The sequence below is a fragment of the Dioscorea cayenensis genome, chromosome 14 (assembly GCF_009730915.1).
Source record: "Dioscorea cayenensis subsp. rotundata cultivar TDr96_F1 chromosome 14, TDr96_F1_v2_PseudoChromosome.rev07_lg8_w22 25.fasta, whole genome shotgun sequence".
NCBI classification, from domain to species: domain Eukaryota; kingdom Viridiplantae; phylum Streptophyta; class Magnoliopsida; order Dioscoreales; family Dioscoreaceae; genus Dioscorea; species Dioscorea cayenensis.
In genome coordinates, this window is record NC_052484.1 from 754,858 (window position 1) to 768,347 (window position 13,490).

The 13,490-nt window shown below is 39.0% G+C and overlaps 3 protein-coding genes across 3 annotated transcripts; all 3 read right to left on the reverse strand.

The window, feature by feature from the left end:
• Nucleotides 1–5,477: 5,477 nt before the first annotated feature.
• LOC120275536 (subtilisin-like protease 4) lies at nt 5,478–6,641 on the reverse strand. Its single transcript, XM_039282154.1, has one exon. It carries the CDS (start codon nt 6,639–6,641, stop codon nt 5,478–5,480), a length of 1,164 nt encoding a protein of 387 aa, XP_039138088.1.
• A 31-nt stretch (nt 6,642–6,672) lies between these two features.
• LOC120275062 (subtilisin-like protease SBT1.7) lies at nt 6,673–7,807 on the reverse strand. The gene is made up of 2 exons (XM_039281549.1): nt 7,039–7,807; nt 6,673–6,950 (listed from the first exon to the last, which is right to left on the reverse strand). Exons 1-2 carry the CDS (start codon nt 7,277–7,279, stop codon nt 6,802–6,804), a joined length of 390 nt encoding a protein of 129 aa, XP_039137483.1. The 5' UTR covers nt 7,280–7,807; the 3' UTR covers nt 6,673–6,801.
• A 1,194-nt stretch (nt 7,808–9,001) lies between these two features.
• LOC120275313 (subtilisin-like protease) lies at nt 9,002–11,478 on the reverse strand. The gene is made up of 2 exons (XM_039281846.1): nt 10,690–11,478; nt 9,002–10,552 (listed from the first exon to the last, which is right to left on the reverse strand). The coding sequence occupies exons 1-2, from the start codon at nt 11,450–11,452 to the stop codon at nt 9,084–9,086; spliced, it is 2,232 nt and encodes a 743-aa protein (XP_039137780.1). The 5' UTR covers nt 11,453–11,478; the 3' UTR covers nt 9,002–9,083.
• Nucleotides 11,479–13,490: the final 2,012 nt, after the last annotated feature.

The window sequence follows — 13,490 nt, forward strand, 5'->3', positions numbered from 1 at the left end:
AACATAAGATGGAGCACTCGGCTGAAGCGAGATGAAGAGTAATGTTCAATTTTATGGGCCTTCCACGTGTGATGAGCTGATCCTAACACAGATTCTAGACTTAATTGGCAGTATTTCCAGTACAACACTTATTATTATTATTATTTTTTTTGAATAAAGTGGATAAACCACAAATTTATCATGAAACTAAACAGCAACACTTATTATTTCCAGTACAACACTTATTATCATGAAACTAAACAGCAACCACAAACAAACACCTCCAACAAATATCCTCAATTTCATGCAGTATTTCCAGTACAACACTTATTATCATGAAACTAAACCCTCCAAAAATTCATCTTTCCTTGCTTTGAATAAGAACCTCTTTGCCTTTGCAGCTTTCAGTCCATTGTTACACTCTTAGCTCTTTGTTTCCCTTCAGCACTCCCATCATCATCCTCATCACCATCTTCTTCTTCTTCTTATTTAAGAAAGGTCTTGACCATGTCTACAATTGTTCTTTTCTGTTTTTCATTAATATCTACTACAATGGTTCTCCCTTTGAAGTTCCAAAGGTTAGTTCAAGCTATAACTTACTTATCAGCTGCTTTGGCTTTCATCTCTTTGTCCTCCATTCTTCTCAACTCCAGAGATTAATTACTACTGGTTTTTTCTCTCTTTCTTTGGGACTTTTCTACTGCTTATTTTGTTCTATATTCTATATATGCAAGAAGTTACTACTAGTTTTCTCATTTGAAAACTTGTTCTTCATGAGCTTGGGTGGTCAACAGCAGCTGCAGAGTGATCAAATGAGATTGAGGATCATTGGACAAGATGATTGTTGCAGGAATGGACAATGAAAATCAAGGTGCAGGCCTGAGGCGAAGCCGGCGCTGCAGCAAGGGTGGAGAAAGGTTCAGGGATTTTGTGCCAAATTGATGAGGAGTATCAACTGGGTGTTTAGCTAATTAGAGTAATGAATGAATGCCTTGTAATTCAAGCCATCAAGGTTGTTAGAAAGGGATGGATTTCTGTGTGACGTGTCCTGGCACATGATGTGTTCAAGAATATGCCCTCACTAAAGAGGTTGTTACAAAATCATTGTAGAAATCCCGGGTAAATTTTTTAGTGAGTCACTAAACTTTGGCTCATTTTCACTTTGATCACTGAACTTCAATTTATATCAATTTGTATCAATTTAGTCACTCAATTTTAATTTGATTTCAACCGGTAATAAATCAAGGATATCAACACCCAATTGATTACATAGTTGTCTAAAAATTTAAGTCAGTTCTCCTATTGACACGTTATTAAGTCTATTAGAGACGTCCACTTCATTGAAAAAGAGCCACATCATTCATTTGGAGGTTGAAATATTTTGCTTTACTACGAAGTGAAATGAAATTAAAGTTGAGTGACCAAATTGATACAAATTGAAGTTCGGTGATCAAAGTGAAAATGAGCCAAAGTTTAGTGACTTACTAAAAAATTTACCCTAGAAATCCCTATATAAGAAGGGTACAACTAATGAAAAGCATATGGAATCTTTGCTCTAATCTCTCTCTTTTCTCTCTTCTTCTCTTCTTCTTCCCCTTATGCTCCCCTTCTTCTTCTTCTTCCCAGCTATTTCCTCTTAAATCACAGAGAATTGATGCAGATCCTGCATCAAATTAGTGCTTTCGTTGAGAGATGACTAAGGGCATGGTGATTCGCGCACGCGCGGTGAAGGAGCAATTGACATCTATGGCCGATCAGCTCGCTCGGCATGACTCTGTTCTTGAAACTTGATTCATTATGTTCGACGGTCCAGCAACATTCGGAATCCTTTGAAGCCATTCGAAAAAGCAACTCTGAATCATTTAATCTATTGTGGACCTTGATGGCATCTCAACAGGCCGTCATGGCTGAGATGATGAACAAGTTACAGTATTTGGATCGCTCGTCCAATTCATCCTCATCGCAGCCTCCACTCCTCCCACTTCCAGCCTCACCTCCCTTACCACTATTCCAAACTCACACACCATTAACTCCATCTCCATTCCATTCTCCTAATTCCATATCTATTCCTCGCCTACCAAAGATTGAGGTTCCTCTGTTTTCTGGCGAGCACGTCCTTAGTTGGTTGTTTCAAATCAACCACTTCGATCTTTCACTTCCACCAGACACCGGATGATCAACGAGTTTCGATTGCTGCCTTCTACTTGACTGGTCAGGCACTTCAGTGGTTTCAATGGTTGCATTCGACTTCTCAATTGTCTCATTGGGATGATTTTGTTTAAAAACTGGAATTGAGATTCAAACCATCCTCCTTTGTCAATCATGACACTGCTCTCTTCAAGCTCCAGCAATCATCCACCGTCTCTGCATACTTATACGAATTCGAATGTTTATCCACCCACGTCACCAGTCTGAGTGAGCTAAAACTCCTTAATTGCTTTCTCTCTGGACTTCGTGATGAAATCCAACGAGAATTATATTTGTTGAAACCAGAGACTCTTCATGAAGCGATGGGGATGGCGAAATTAGTGGGAGATAAATTCAATGCTGCTCGATCGGCTGCATCAAGGATTTCTTTTCAGCGTCCATTGGCACTTCCACCACCTTCAACCGCTCTTCGAGCACTTCCAGCACCTCCGACCATTTATAGAGCAGCATCCCTACCCATCAAAATGTTATAACCGCAGGAGATGGCCGCTCGTCGGGAAAAAGGCTTGTGTTTCAATTGTGACTCTAAATTCGTTCCAGGTCATAAATGCAACCCTGCATTGTTTCTCTATTTAATGGTTGATCAGGAGAATGATGATGCACCAGAGGGTGATCCACCATCAGAACAGGACGCCATTGTTACTGAGGGGTGTGTTGAGGAGATCTTGCAACAGGACATTCCATCCATTTCATTTTATGCGCTGATAGGGCATGTGGTACCATCCACATTGAAGCTCGTTGGTTCCATCAATGGCCAGGAGGTCATTATACTAGTAGATGGGGGTTCTACGAATAATTTCATTCAATCTCGCCTTGCATCACACCTGAAATTGGTGGTGAAGCCTTTCTCCTCACCGGCGAGTCACCGTCGGTAACGGGGAGACACTCACGTGTGGGGGTGAGTGTTCGAGCGTGCCGCTGAAGGTTGGAGACGCAATCTTCACCACCGATTTCATTCTGTTACCCATCTACGGTGCAGATTGTGTTTTGGGGGTACAGTGGTTATTATAGCTGGGTCCAGTGGTATTTGATTATGGGAATCTTTGGATGGAGTTTGATTTCAAGGGGACCCGAGTGAGATTACATGGTGTCACGGTGACGGTCGTTCTAGGTGTGGCAACCCAAACGCGCAACCGTGCGGCACTTGTGCTCCTTACAAGTCATCCTACTCCTATTGGTGTGGAGAACTCACACCTGGCCAAGGACACGCACAAAGGAAATGAGACACAAAGATAAGAGAGAAAAGAGTAAAACTCTCTATTGATGAATGGAAGCTACTATAACCAAAACCAAGATTACAAGCCCACTCCTCTCCCCCACTTCTCCAAGTGAGAGCTCCTCTCCTCTTTTTTACTCCAAGAATGAGAGTGGGAATGAGAAGAATGAAGAATGAATGATTGAAATGGAGAAGGGGAAGAGTTTATATAGCCAAGTTCTTGGAATCTCATCCAAGGGCAACAGGACGAACGTCGTTCAAGATGTTCCGGTTCCAAGAGCTAAGTGTCGGACTGAATTCTTCTCCAAAGGCAAACAAACGAAACACGTTCCTATTTGCCAGGTCCCGACATCCATTCTTGCTCCCCATTAGCTATAGTGTGTCTCCCGCCTGTCAACATCGCCAGATAATTACTGTTCATCCACCCGGGGATGTCTCGGTACCTTAACCGGCCTACCGAGAGACAGTCTCCGTCCGTACACGTCTGCTCGTACGAAATACGTGGCCTTCATGTCTTGGCTTCAGATGAGAGGGTCGCTACTCCACTCTCGGACAAGATGTCTCGATCATGTCCTAGTAAATTCCGACCGATCAGAAAGAGGTCTGAAAATAGTCTAAGGGAAAAAGATAACCCCACTTTTTCCCTCCTTAGGCTTTCCGGCCGTGTCACGTCCGCGCCAAGGGCGTGACGCAGAAAAAGTCCTATAACACATGGTGTCACTCAGCCATATTCTCAATTGGCTAGACCGTCATCAATTCATAAGGACTCAGGTGGCACCCAATTCTTTCATTTATCATATTAACCGGTTGAGTCAATTGAATCGGAGCCGAGTCCAACAGTGGGTCCAAATGCACCCATTGTCTTCCACAATGACTTCAAGACTCTTCTTCATCGTTTCAGAGATATTTTCCAAACTCCTTCAAGGCTTCCACCATCTCGCGACCAGGACCATAGAATTTCACTTCTTCTTGGCACGACACCAGTCAATGTTTCGACCGTACTGATATCCCCATTTCCAAAAGTCAGAAATTGGAAAGCTCGTGGGAGAGATGCTTCGGGAGGAAATCATATGGCCTAGCACAAGTATGTTCTCGTCGCCAATTAGAGGTAGTAACATGTCGCTCTATTACTCAAAAATTTAGTTCAAACAGTTAGAGATACTAACATGGGTCTCTCATGTGAAGTGTGGAACGGTAAAAACTCAGTCCTTATTGGAGAAATTTAATTCACAAGTGTGCCCAGGAGATAAGGGTGTATTCAAGACAAATATCTCACATGATGAAAATACTAACTTGTGCTTATAACATTTATAAAAAATTAATAATAATAATTAAATGACTAATTTAATAAGTAATGCAAGATGGATGTGACCCGTGCTTGAAATCCATAAGAATAGGAATATGATGCTGAAACTTTTCAAACTTCAGGATGAAGTAACCCTCATATACAAAAGAAAACAAAAGCAGAAAGAGAAGCTAAATGCATGGCTGTAACCTTACTCCACATCCTCTCTCATCTCATAAGAAACAAAGGAAAATAAAAAAGATTTTTTTACTTAAATGATTTAATAAATGCCATATTTGTTCACATATCTTCACCAGCACTTTCATTTGATAAAATACGAAAAGACCAACGGTCTTTGGGTCAATTGACATCGGGTCCTTTGCTTAAGGTGTTTGTTTCGGGGAGGACCCGGGATCGAACCTCATAGCCTACTCAAAGTGAGGGCATGTGGGTCGGCGTTGAGCTTTGCTCTCCACACGTGCACGTCCCTGGGTTATGGTGCTTGTCGCCTTTCTCAAAAAAAAAATAAAATAAAAATAAAATAAAATAAAATACGAAAAAGATTTTTTTACTTAAATGATTTAATCAATGCCATATTTGTTGATATATCTTCACCAGCACTTTCATTTGATAAAATACGAAAAATTATATTCATTAATTATATTTTTAACTTATTATTGGTTTTTTTAAAATAAAATAAACAAACTACAAACATTTAATATATATGTATATATAATATAGTAGTTCATATGCAAAGACATCTCAAAAAGAAGTGTCTGCTACTACCGCTCAGTAGTATATAACTGAAATTGGACTCCTGACAACATGAGTTGTAGAACTCCAAATGAGATATCCTTCAGAGACTTGCCCACTCTGTGCATTACCAGTGCTTGTAAACTGAAGCCGAAAACTCTGCTTCTTATGTAGAGCTGAAAATGACAAACTATATGTGTCTGCTCTAATATCAACTCCCTCAGGCATCTTCTTGATGTCTAGAGCATAAACCTCTGTAGGACCAACATTTGTGAGTGTTCTTGTAATGACAAATGTCGAGCCTTTTGTTATTGGCATCCTCATACCAATTGAAGGATAGTTCAATTCTGCCGCTGTTATCGATTGAATCATGTCACAATCGATCCATTGTTTTCGGACAATGATTTTGACAATGTTTGTAGGGTACATCCCGCAAAGATATGGGATGTAATCCAATGGTTCAATGTCATAAACAAGTCCGGGGTCATTAGCTCTTTCTGGATTGACATGTCCGGCACCCATGGCGAAGTAACTAGCCGGTTGGTATGAGAAAGCATCATCAACTATCGGGTTATTATCGTCTTTACCAACGTAGGTTGTTGTCATGATTGCTGACTTGATCATCGCCGGGGACCAATCAAGGTGATTCTTTTTGAGATCAGCAACAATGCCGGAGACATGAGGAGTGGCCATGGACGTGCCGCTGTTGAAGTTGAAGGTTGAGGTTGTGTCATCTGTCGGATTAGGCCCGACTTGTGCAGGCCATGCTGCAAGGATATTCACTCCTGGTGCGATGATGTCTGGCTTTATGATGCCTCCATTATAATAACTAGGGCCTCTTCCAGAGAAATAAGCTACGGAAGGAACCGGAGAGGCTCCAAATTGTGTGCCTTTGAAGATAATTGATGCTTTTGGTTGTCCAGTTGTTTGTACATAGGCTACTAGTTTTTGCGCATCGACATAACTAATGTGAGAAGCAGGAAGAACATGAGGCTCTGCCAATGTCGTGAATCCGTGTTGTACATTATTCATGATTATCATTCCTCCTCCTCCAGCAGCTATTACTCTCTCCCCTTTGTCTATGTTGCCCAGGCCAGCAACCACGCATAAAACAATTTTCCCTTGGACATCAGCTGGGTTGAGGGATGAGCATTGGAGATCAGGCTCACTCCCACTGGCTCCGGGAAACACAAGTTCCATTTCGGTAGAAACGAATGTATCCGGTTGATAAGCGGATTCACCATCGATTTCCATTCCGTTACCCAGCTTCAAGGTTACCTTTATCCTTCTATCCGTGGTGCTAGCCCCGACACTTAAAATCCATGGAGCATCATTCGAAATGTAACTCGCTATTGGCCCTTCATTTCCCACTGCAGCACAAGGAACTATTCCTCGAGTTATAGCGGAGAAAAGAAGACACCGCAATTCCACTCTCATGGAAGTGTTTTGGTCCGGAACCCAGAGACATCGAGAGCACGTGGACACCGTCACGAATAGCTTGGTCTATGCCTATTCATAAAACTAAGATCAGACATATTATTTTGTGTGAAGTTTCTGCTAAACATATATATATATATATATATATACTTGTATATACCTGCTAGAAAATCAGAATCCCATCCTCGGCCTTCAAACACTACTTTGTAAACGGAGAGATGAGCTTTCGGTGCAGTTCCTACTGCCATGCCTTTAGCTTGGCCGAGGACTCCAGCATCATAAAGCTGGGGTTCCGCCCGCCGTGCTAGCACAATGTGTCCCATGACCTGTGTCACTAAGTGGTGATGGATTACCGCCGTTCTGGAATGCCATTGCACCGATAAGCTTGTTGTTGCATACATCTGGACCAAACCAACAAGTGCCAAACCAAGTACTAGGCGGAGCTGGCAATTCGTCAAAATTCTGGAAAGAAGGATGTGTTGGGGTAATTCCGTCGTCGATCACTCCAATGATCATTCCCACTCCATATTGAGAACTATACCATAACCCTCCTGCTTCACTCAAGCCCATAAATTGGGGAGTGTATGTTGTTTGAGCTCTAAGCTCTTCTCGCAGGCGAGCGAACAAAAAACCCGGCTTTGTTTCTATGGCTAAAACTTCATCGGCTGTCAACAATGCAGCAAATCCACTAATCGCATGGCGATACGAATAGATCATCCGTTCTTTGCCAAAGTCTAGACTATTGTTTGGCAAAAATGATCGATGAAAATTTGCGAGCTCTTCATCATTCAATAGATTTGCTCCTCCTAGAGGCTCTTCTACAAAAACTATGTATGTCTCGACTTGATCATTACTAACAATGGGCATAAGTTGGCATTGGACCAATCTAAAATAAGAATTGGAAGCAAAGAGGATAAAAAATATTGCAAAGAAGGTGACATATTTCTTGTCTTCCATTTTGCAGTGTTGTGCATCTTCATGGAAAGCTATTGAGTAGCATTTAAATGGATAAAAATGTAATTAAACAGTAGCATCCAAGAAAATTAAATGGATTATTATCGTAGGCCAATTGCACTTATTTCATGTGTCCTTTAATCACTCAATAATCCAAAGGAAGCTTCCATGCATGAGTGCCCATCTAAATTATGCCTTCATCTTATAAATAAAAATTCAATATGAAGTTAACCATGCATTAATATTCACAGTTTTTAACTATTAATTAATATTCGAATTTTTTTGGCCTGTAAAAAAACAAGTACAAACATTAATTACAAATTTTTTTTTTCTATAATATAGTTAAATCACAAATTTATTAAATAAAAAACCAGATACAAGATACAAGTACAAAACAGAAATTGAATCTACCAGTGTGGAAGCAAGTAGCAACAGAAAAGGAAGTACAAAAACAAAGAAATAAGGGTGCATGTTGATAGAGTGGTAGGAAGCGGTCACTAGGAAGACATCATCTCTCCTACCTAGATGTTGGGATCAGTCTTGATCTACATGCAGACAGGCGAGTCTAGAACTTGTGAGCCATGGTGGTGCATTTCTTGATGTGATGAAGTTCTTGAAACTAGATACTTCTCTTCGTCGTCTCAGCCGAATGCTCCAACTTCTATCGATAGTAGAGGGTGCAGGGTGCATGCACCCAAAAGAAAACATGTGACTGATTTCTAAATTAAACCTTTGATGGTTGTGACTGATTTTCATTCTCCTCCTTGCTTCAAGATGGAGGATTCAAAATCAATTCCCAACTTATCCACAATTAGTTCTTCCAAAAAAAAAAAAATGAACTCATTAATATGTGTTAATAAAAGTTTTTTTTTCTCTTGTATTTCTTTACCAGCACTTTTATTTGGTAATAGAAAGAAAATTATTTTCATTTATTATATTTAAATCATTTATAATGACATAACATATGAACTATGTGCTTAATAATTAAACAAACTACAAGCATTTAAAAAAAAATTGTACTGATCAAGTGCAATATAATAATAATAATAATAATAATAATAATAATAATAATAATAATAATAATAATAATAATAAATTTGTTACACATGGATACAGATAATAAGAAATTTCCAAATTATCATTAAAAGATATATAAAGTTTTAATCCCACCCAATCTTATTAAAAGTCATAATGAAGTAGTTCATATGCAAGACCTCTCAAAAAGAAGTGCATACTACTACTTACTACTGCTCAGTAGTATGTAACTGAAATTGGACTCTTGACAACATGACTTGCAGAAGCCCAAATGAGGTATCCTTCTGAGACTTGCCCACTCTGCGCATAACCATTGCTTGTAAACTGAAGCCTAAAACTTTGCTGCTCATTCAGAGCTAAAAATGTCAGACTATATGTGTCTGCTCTAATATCAACTCCATCAGGCAACTGAATTCTCAGATTGTAAACCTCGGCAGGACCAACATTTGTGAGTGTTCTTGTAATGACAAATGCAGAGCCTGCCGATACCGGCATTGTCATACTAATTGAAGGATAGTTCAACTCTGCCGCAGTTATCGATTGAATTGTGTAGCAATCGATCCATTGTTGTCGGACAATGGCTTTGACGATGCGTGTAGAATACATCCCGCAAAGATATGGGATGTAATCCAATGGTTGGATGTCATAAACGAGTCCTGGGTCATTAGCTCCTTCGGGATTGACATGTCCGGCTCCCATGGCAAAGTAACTAGCTGGTCGGTATAAGAAAGCATCATCGGCTATCGGATTTCCATCTAGATCCTCAGTGAATGCGGTTGTCATGATTGCCGACTTGATCATCGCTGGTGACCAATCAGGGTGATTTTTTTTTAGATCAGCAGCAATGCCGGCAACATGAGGAGTGGCCATAGATGTACCGCTCAGGAAATTAAAGGTTGAGGTTGTGTTTCCTGTGGGATTAGGCCCAACTTCTACCGGCCAAGCTGCAAGAATATTCACTCCTGGTGCGACAATGTCCGGCTTTATAAAGCCTCCATTATACTGACTAGGGCCTCTGCTAGAGAAATAAGCTATGGAAGGAGCAGGAGAGGCTCCGAATTGTGTACCTTTGAAGACAATCGATGCTGTCGGGTTTCTAGTAGTTTGCACATATGCCACTATCTTTCTAGCATCAACATTACTAATATGAGCAGCAGGAAGAACATGAGGCTCTGCGGATGTTGTGAATCCGTATTTTACAGTATTCATCATTATCATTCCCTCTCCTCCGGCAGCTTTTACTATCCTTCCTTTCACTATGCTAGAAAAGGTACCAACCACGCATAAAACTATCTTTCCTTTGACATCGGTCGGGTTTAGCGATGAGCATTGGAGATCAGAATCTCTGCCTGATGCTCCAGGAAACACGAGTTCTAAATCAATAGCATTGTGTGTGTCTGGTTGATAAGCAGATTCACCATCGATTTCCATACCATTACCCAGCGTCACAGTTACCTTTATCCTTCTATCGGTGCTGCTTGCTCCGATAGTAAAAATCCACGGAGCATCATTCGAAATCACACTCGCTGTGGGGCCGTCATTCCCAGCAGCAACACAAGGAACTATTCCTTGAGTAATAGCGTAGAAAGAAGACACTGCAATTCCGCTGTCATACAAGTGTTTCGGGCCGGAACCAAGAGACATTGAGAGCACATTGACACCGTCTCGAATGGCTTGGTCTATGCCTATTCAAAGATCATGTAATAATAAGAGTAGGTTGGAAAATATAAATATCAAAATGAGTAACTGAATCTTATATATTAAAATTAATATCTTTTAAATTAATTAATATGAGACTATTAATTACTCTAATGAATTTTACCTGCTAGGATATCATCGTCCCATCCACTACCTCCAAATAATACTTTGTAAGCCGAGATATGAGCTCTCGGCGCAGTCCCTACTGCCATTCCTCTAGCTTGGTTGAGGACTCCAGCATCATAAACCGGGCTTCCAGCGGCTATGCTGGCACAATGTGTCCCATGGCCAGTGTCATCAAGAGGTGATGGATTTTTGCCACTCTGGAATGCCATTGCACCGATGAGTTTGTTGTTGCATACATTCGGTCCAAACGCACAATTACCGAACCAATTAACTGGCGGAGCTGGAACTGCATTAAAACTTTGGAAAGAAGGATGTGTAGGTGTAATGCCAGTGTCGATCACTCCAATGATAATCCCTTCTCCATATTGAGAGCTCCACCATAACCCTCCTCCTTCACTCAAGCCCATAAACTGGGGAGTGTAGGTTGTTTGTGCTCTAACCTCTTCTGGCAGGCGAGCGAACAAAAAACCCGGCTTTGTTTCCATGGCTAAAACTTCATCAGCTGTCAATAATGCTGCAAATCCACTAATCGCATGGCGATAGGAATAGATCATCCGTTCTTTGCCGGAGCCTAGACTATTGTTTGGCAAAAATGATCTATGAAAATTGGCGAGCTCTTCATCATTCAGTAGATTTGCTCCTCCTATAGGCTCTTCTACAAAAACTATGTATGTCTTAATTTGATCATCACTAACAATTGGCATAAGTTGGCATTGGATCAATCTAAGATAAGAATTGGAAGAAAAGAGGACAACAAGCATTGCAAAGAAGGTAGCACGTTTCTTGTCTTCCATTTTGCAATGCTGTGTATCTTCATTGAAAGCTATTGATTAGTATTTAAATGGAGCAAAATGCTATCACATAGTAGCATCCAAGAAAACAAAGTTGATTATTATTGTACTAATTGCACCTATTCATCGATAATTCATCAATAATCCAAAGGAAGCTTCCATGCATGTGTGTCCATCTTAATTATGCCTTCATCTTGTAAATAAGAATTGGATATGGAGCTAACCATTAATATTCATATGTTTTAGGCCTGTTGAAAAGAACAACACAAAACAAGACTAAAAAAAGAAACAGAAGAATCTCCCCTTGTTCATCCACTTTTATCATTAAAAAAAAAGTATCTCCCCTTTTTCCCTTTTTGGATATTTATATCCATGCAATCTAACCCCATAATCCATGTTGGCAATTGTTCTTCATTGATATCTGTCTCCATTGCTACAAGAATCTTTGAATTAGAAAATATGGCCATGGAATTTTTTTTTTCTAATTAATGAAATTCTGTTTTTAATTATGAAACTAAACTTTTTTTCCTTTTCTATTGAGGTTTTAAGGTTTTGAGTTTATGAAGATATTATTATCAATTTATTTGTCATCCATTTCTATTTGTAATGAATATGAAAGAAACTTAATATAAATTATATGTTTCTAATCTGTTTATATGTAACAAATAATTTATATTATTTTAATAAAATATATTATTAAATATTATGTTTCTAGTTTATTTATTTATTTTTTTTGAAAAGGTGGATAAACCACTTCAATTAAAATAATTAGCTAGTTGGTATGAGAAAGCATCATCGGCTATTGGATTCCCATCTAGATCCTCAGTGTATGCGGTTGTCATGATTGCTGTCTTGATCATCGCTGGTGACCAATCAGGGTGATTTTTTTTTAGGTCAGCTACAAGACACCAAAGCACGATATACCACTAGAGTGGTACAACCAGAACAACAAAGCAAAAGAGACCGGGTCAGACACCTCGACCAATACAAAGAGCCCAAAACAAGAGACATGGTCCAGGGACAAACCCCAAAGCTAGGTCGAACAGAACTAGCCCGTGCGCTGCTCACTAGCCTCCTCGACAGCCAAGACCCCACTAGTCTCATTCGCGCACTGATCAAGAAACTCCAGACTGTGTCTGATAGCAAGGGCGGAGTCTTCGAACTTTCCTCTAGCTTCCTCAGCAATAACTGTAAACCAGGAAAGGATCATCCGATCACATTTCATAATATTATCAGTAGAGTCTTTCATTTTCAAATCCTTTATAATCAGTTGCTATTTTACAAATATATTTTTATAATATTAAATATTTTTTAATTATTTAAAAATTATAAATTAATTATTTATGAATATTAATTATATTTGTTAAAACAATTCTATAGACAAAACATTTTATAATTTTTTTTATTTCATAAACTAAATAATTAATAAAAATTAAATAACTTATTCCAAAAAAAACTTATAAATTTAATTATTCCTAAATCTTTATCGCAAAAAAATGTATTTTATTTTAAAATAATTTAAATTTAGATAAATTGTGATTGAAGATTGAGGTTTAGTTTAGCCCAAATAGTATAAAAAGGAAATGATGTTAGTTTCTTGTGCATCAGAAAATATAATTAAATGATAAAAATTCATTAAAAAAAAACATATTTGTTTGAGTGTTTAAATGTGTATTTAGATATACAGAGAGTGGCACGTGCGTTACCTCAAGGGACAATAGAGCAAATAAGGGTTATATTCATTACCTCAATAAATTTAGATAAGGTGATATCCTCTCCTCTTTGCTATTTGCCTTGATTTCAAATGTGCTTAATTTGATATTTAACTATATGCCTATGAGTCCGGAGTGTTATTTGAAGTCCCATTTGGGAATCTTGGGAAAATGTGTTATCTACAATAGACCTCAAACTCCTAGTATATTGTTTAGGGTTCAGAGAAGAAAACCCAATTAATTATATATTTTACTATTTAGGGTTTAGATAAAGAAAGGAAACTAAGTTTTTAAAA

Excerpts from the sequence above, each read along its gene's own strand:
- LOC120275062 (XM_039281549.1), bottom strand. The coding sequence starts at position 7,279 with ATGTATGCAACAACAAGCTTATCGGTGCAATGGCATTCCAGAACGGCG. Across the intron at positions 6,951-7,038 it reads GGATTCTGATTTTCTAGCAG|GCATAGACCAAGCTATTCGT; the intron begins GTATATACAAGT and ends TTTTATGAATAG.
- LOC120275536 (XM_039282154.1), bottom strand. The coding sequence starts at position 6,641 with ATGGAACTTGTGTTTCCCGGAGCCAGTGGGAGTGAGCCTGATCTCCAA.
- LOC120275313 (XM_039281846.1), bottom strand. The coding sequence starts at position 11,452 with ATGCTTGTTGTCCTCTTTTCTTCCAATTCTTATCTTAGATTGATCCAA. Across the intron at positions 10,553-10,689 it reads GGACGATGATATCCTAGCAG|GCATAGACCAAGCCATTCGA; the intron begins GTAAAATTCATT and ends ATCTTTGAATAG.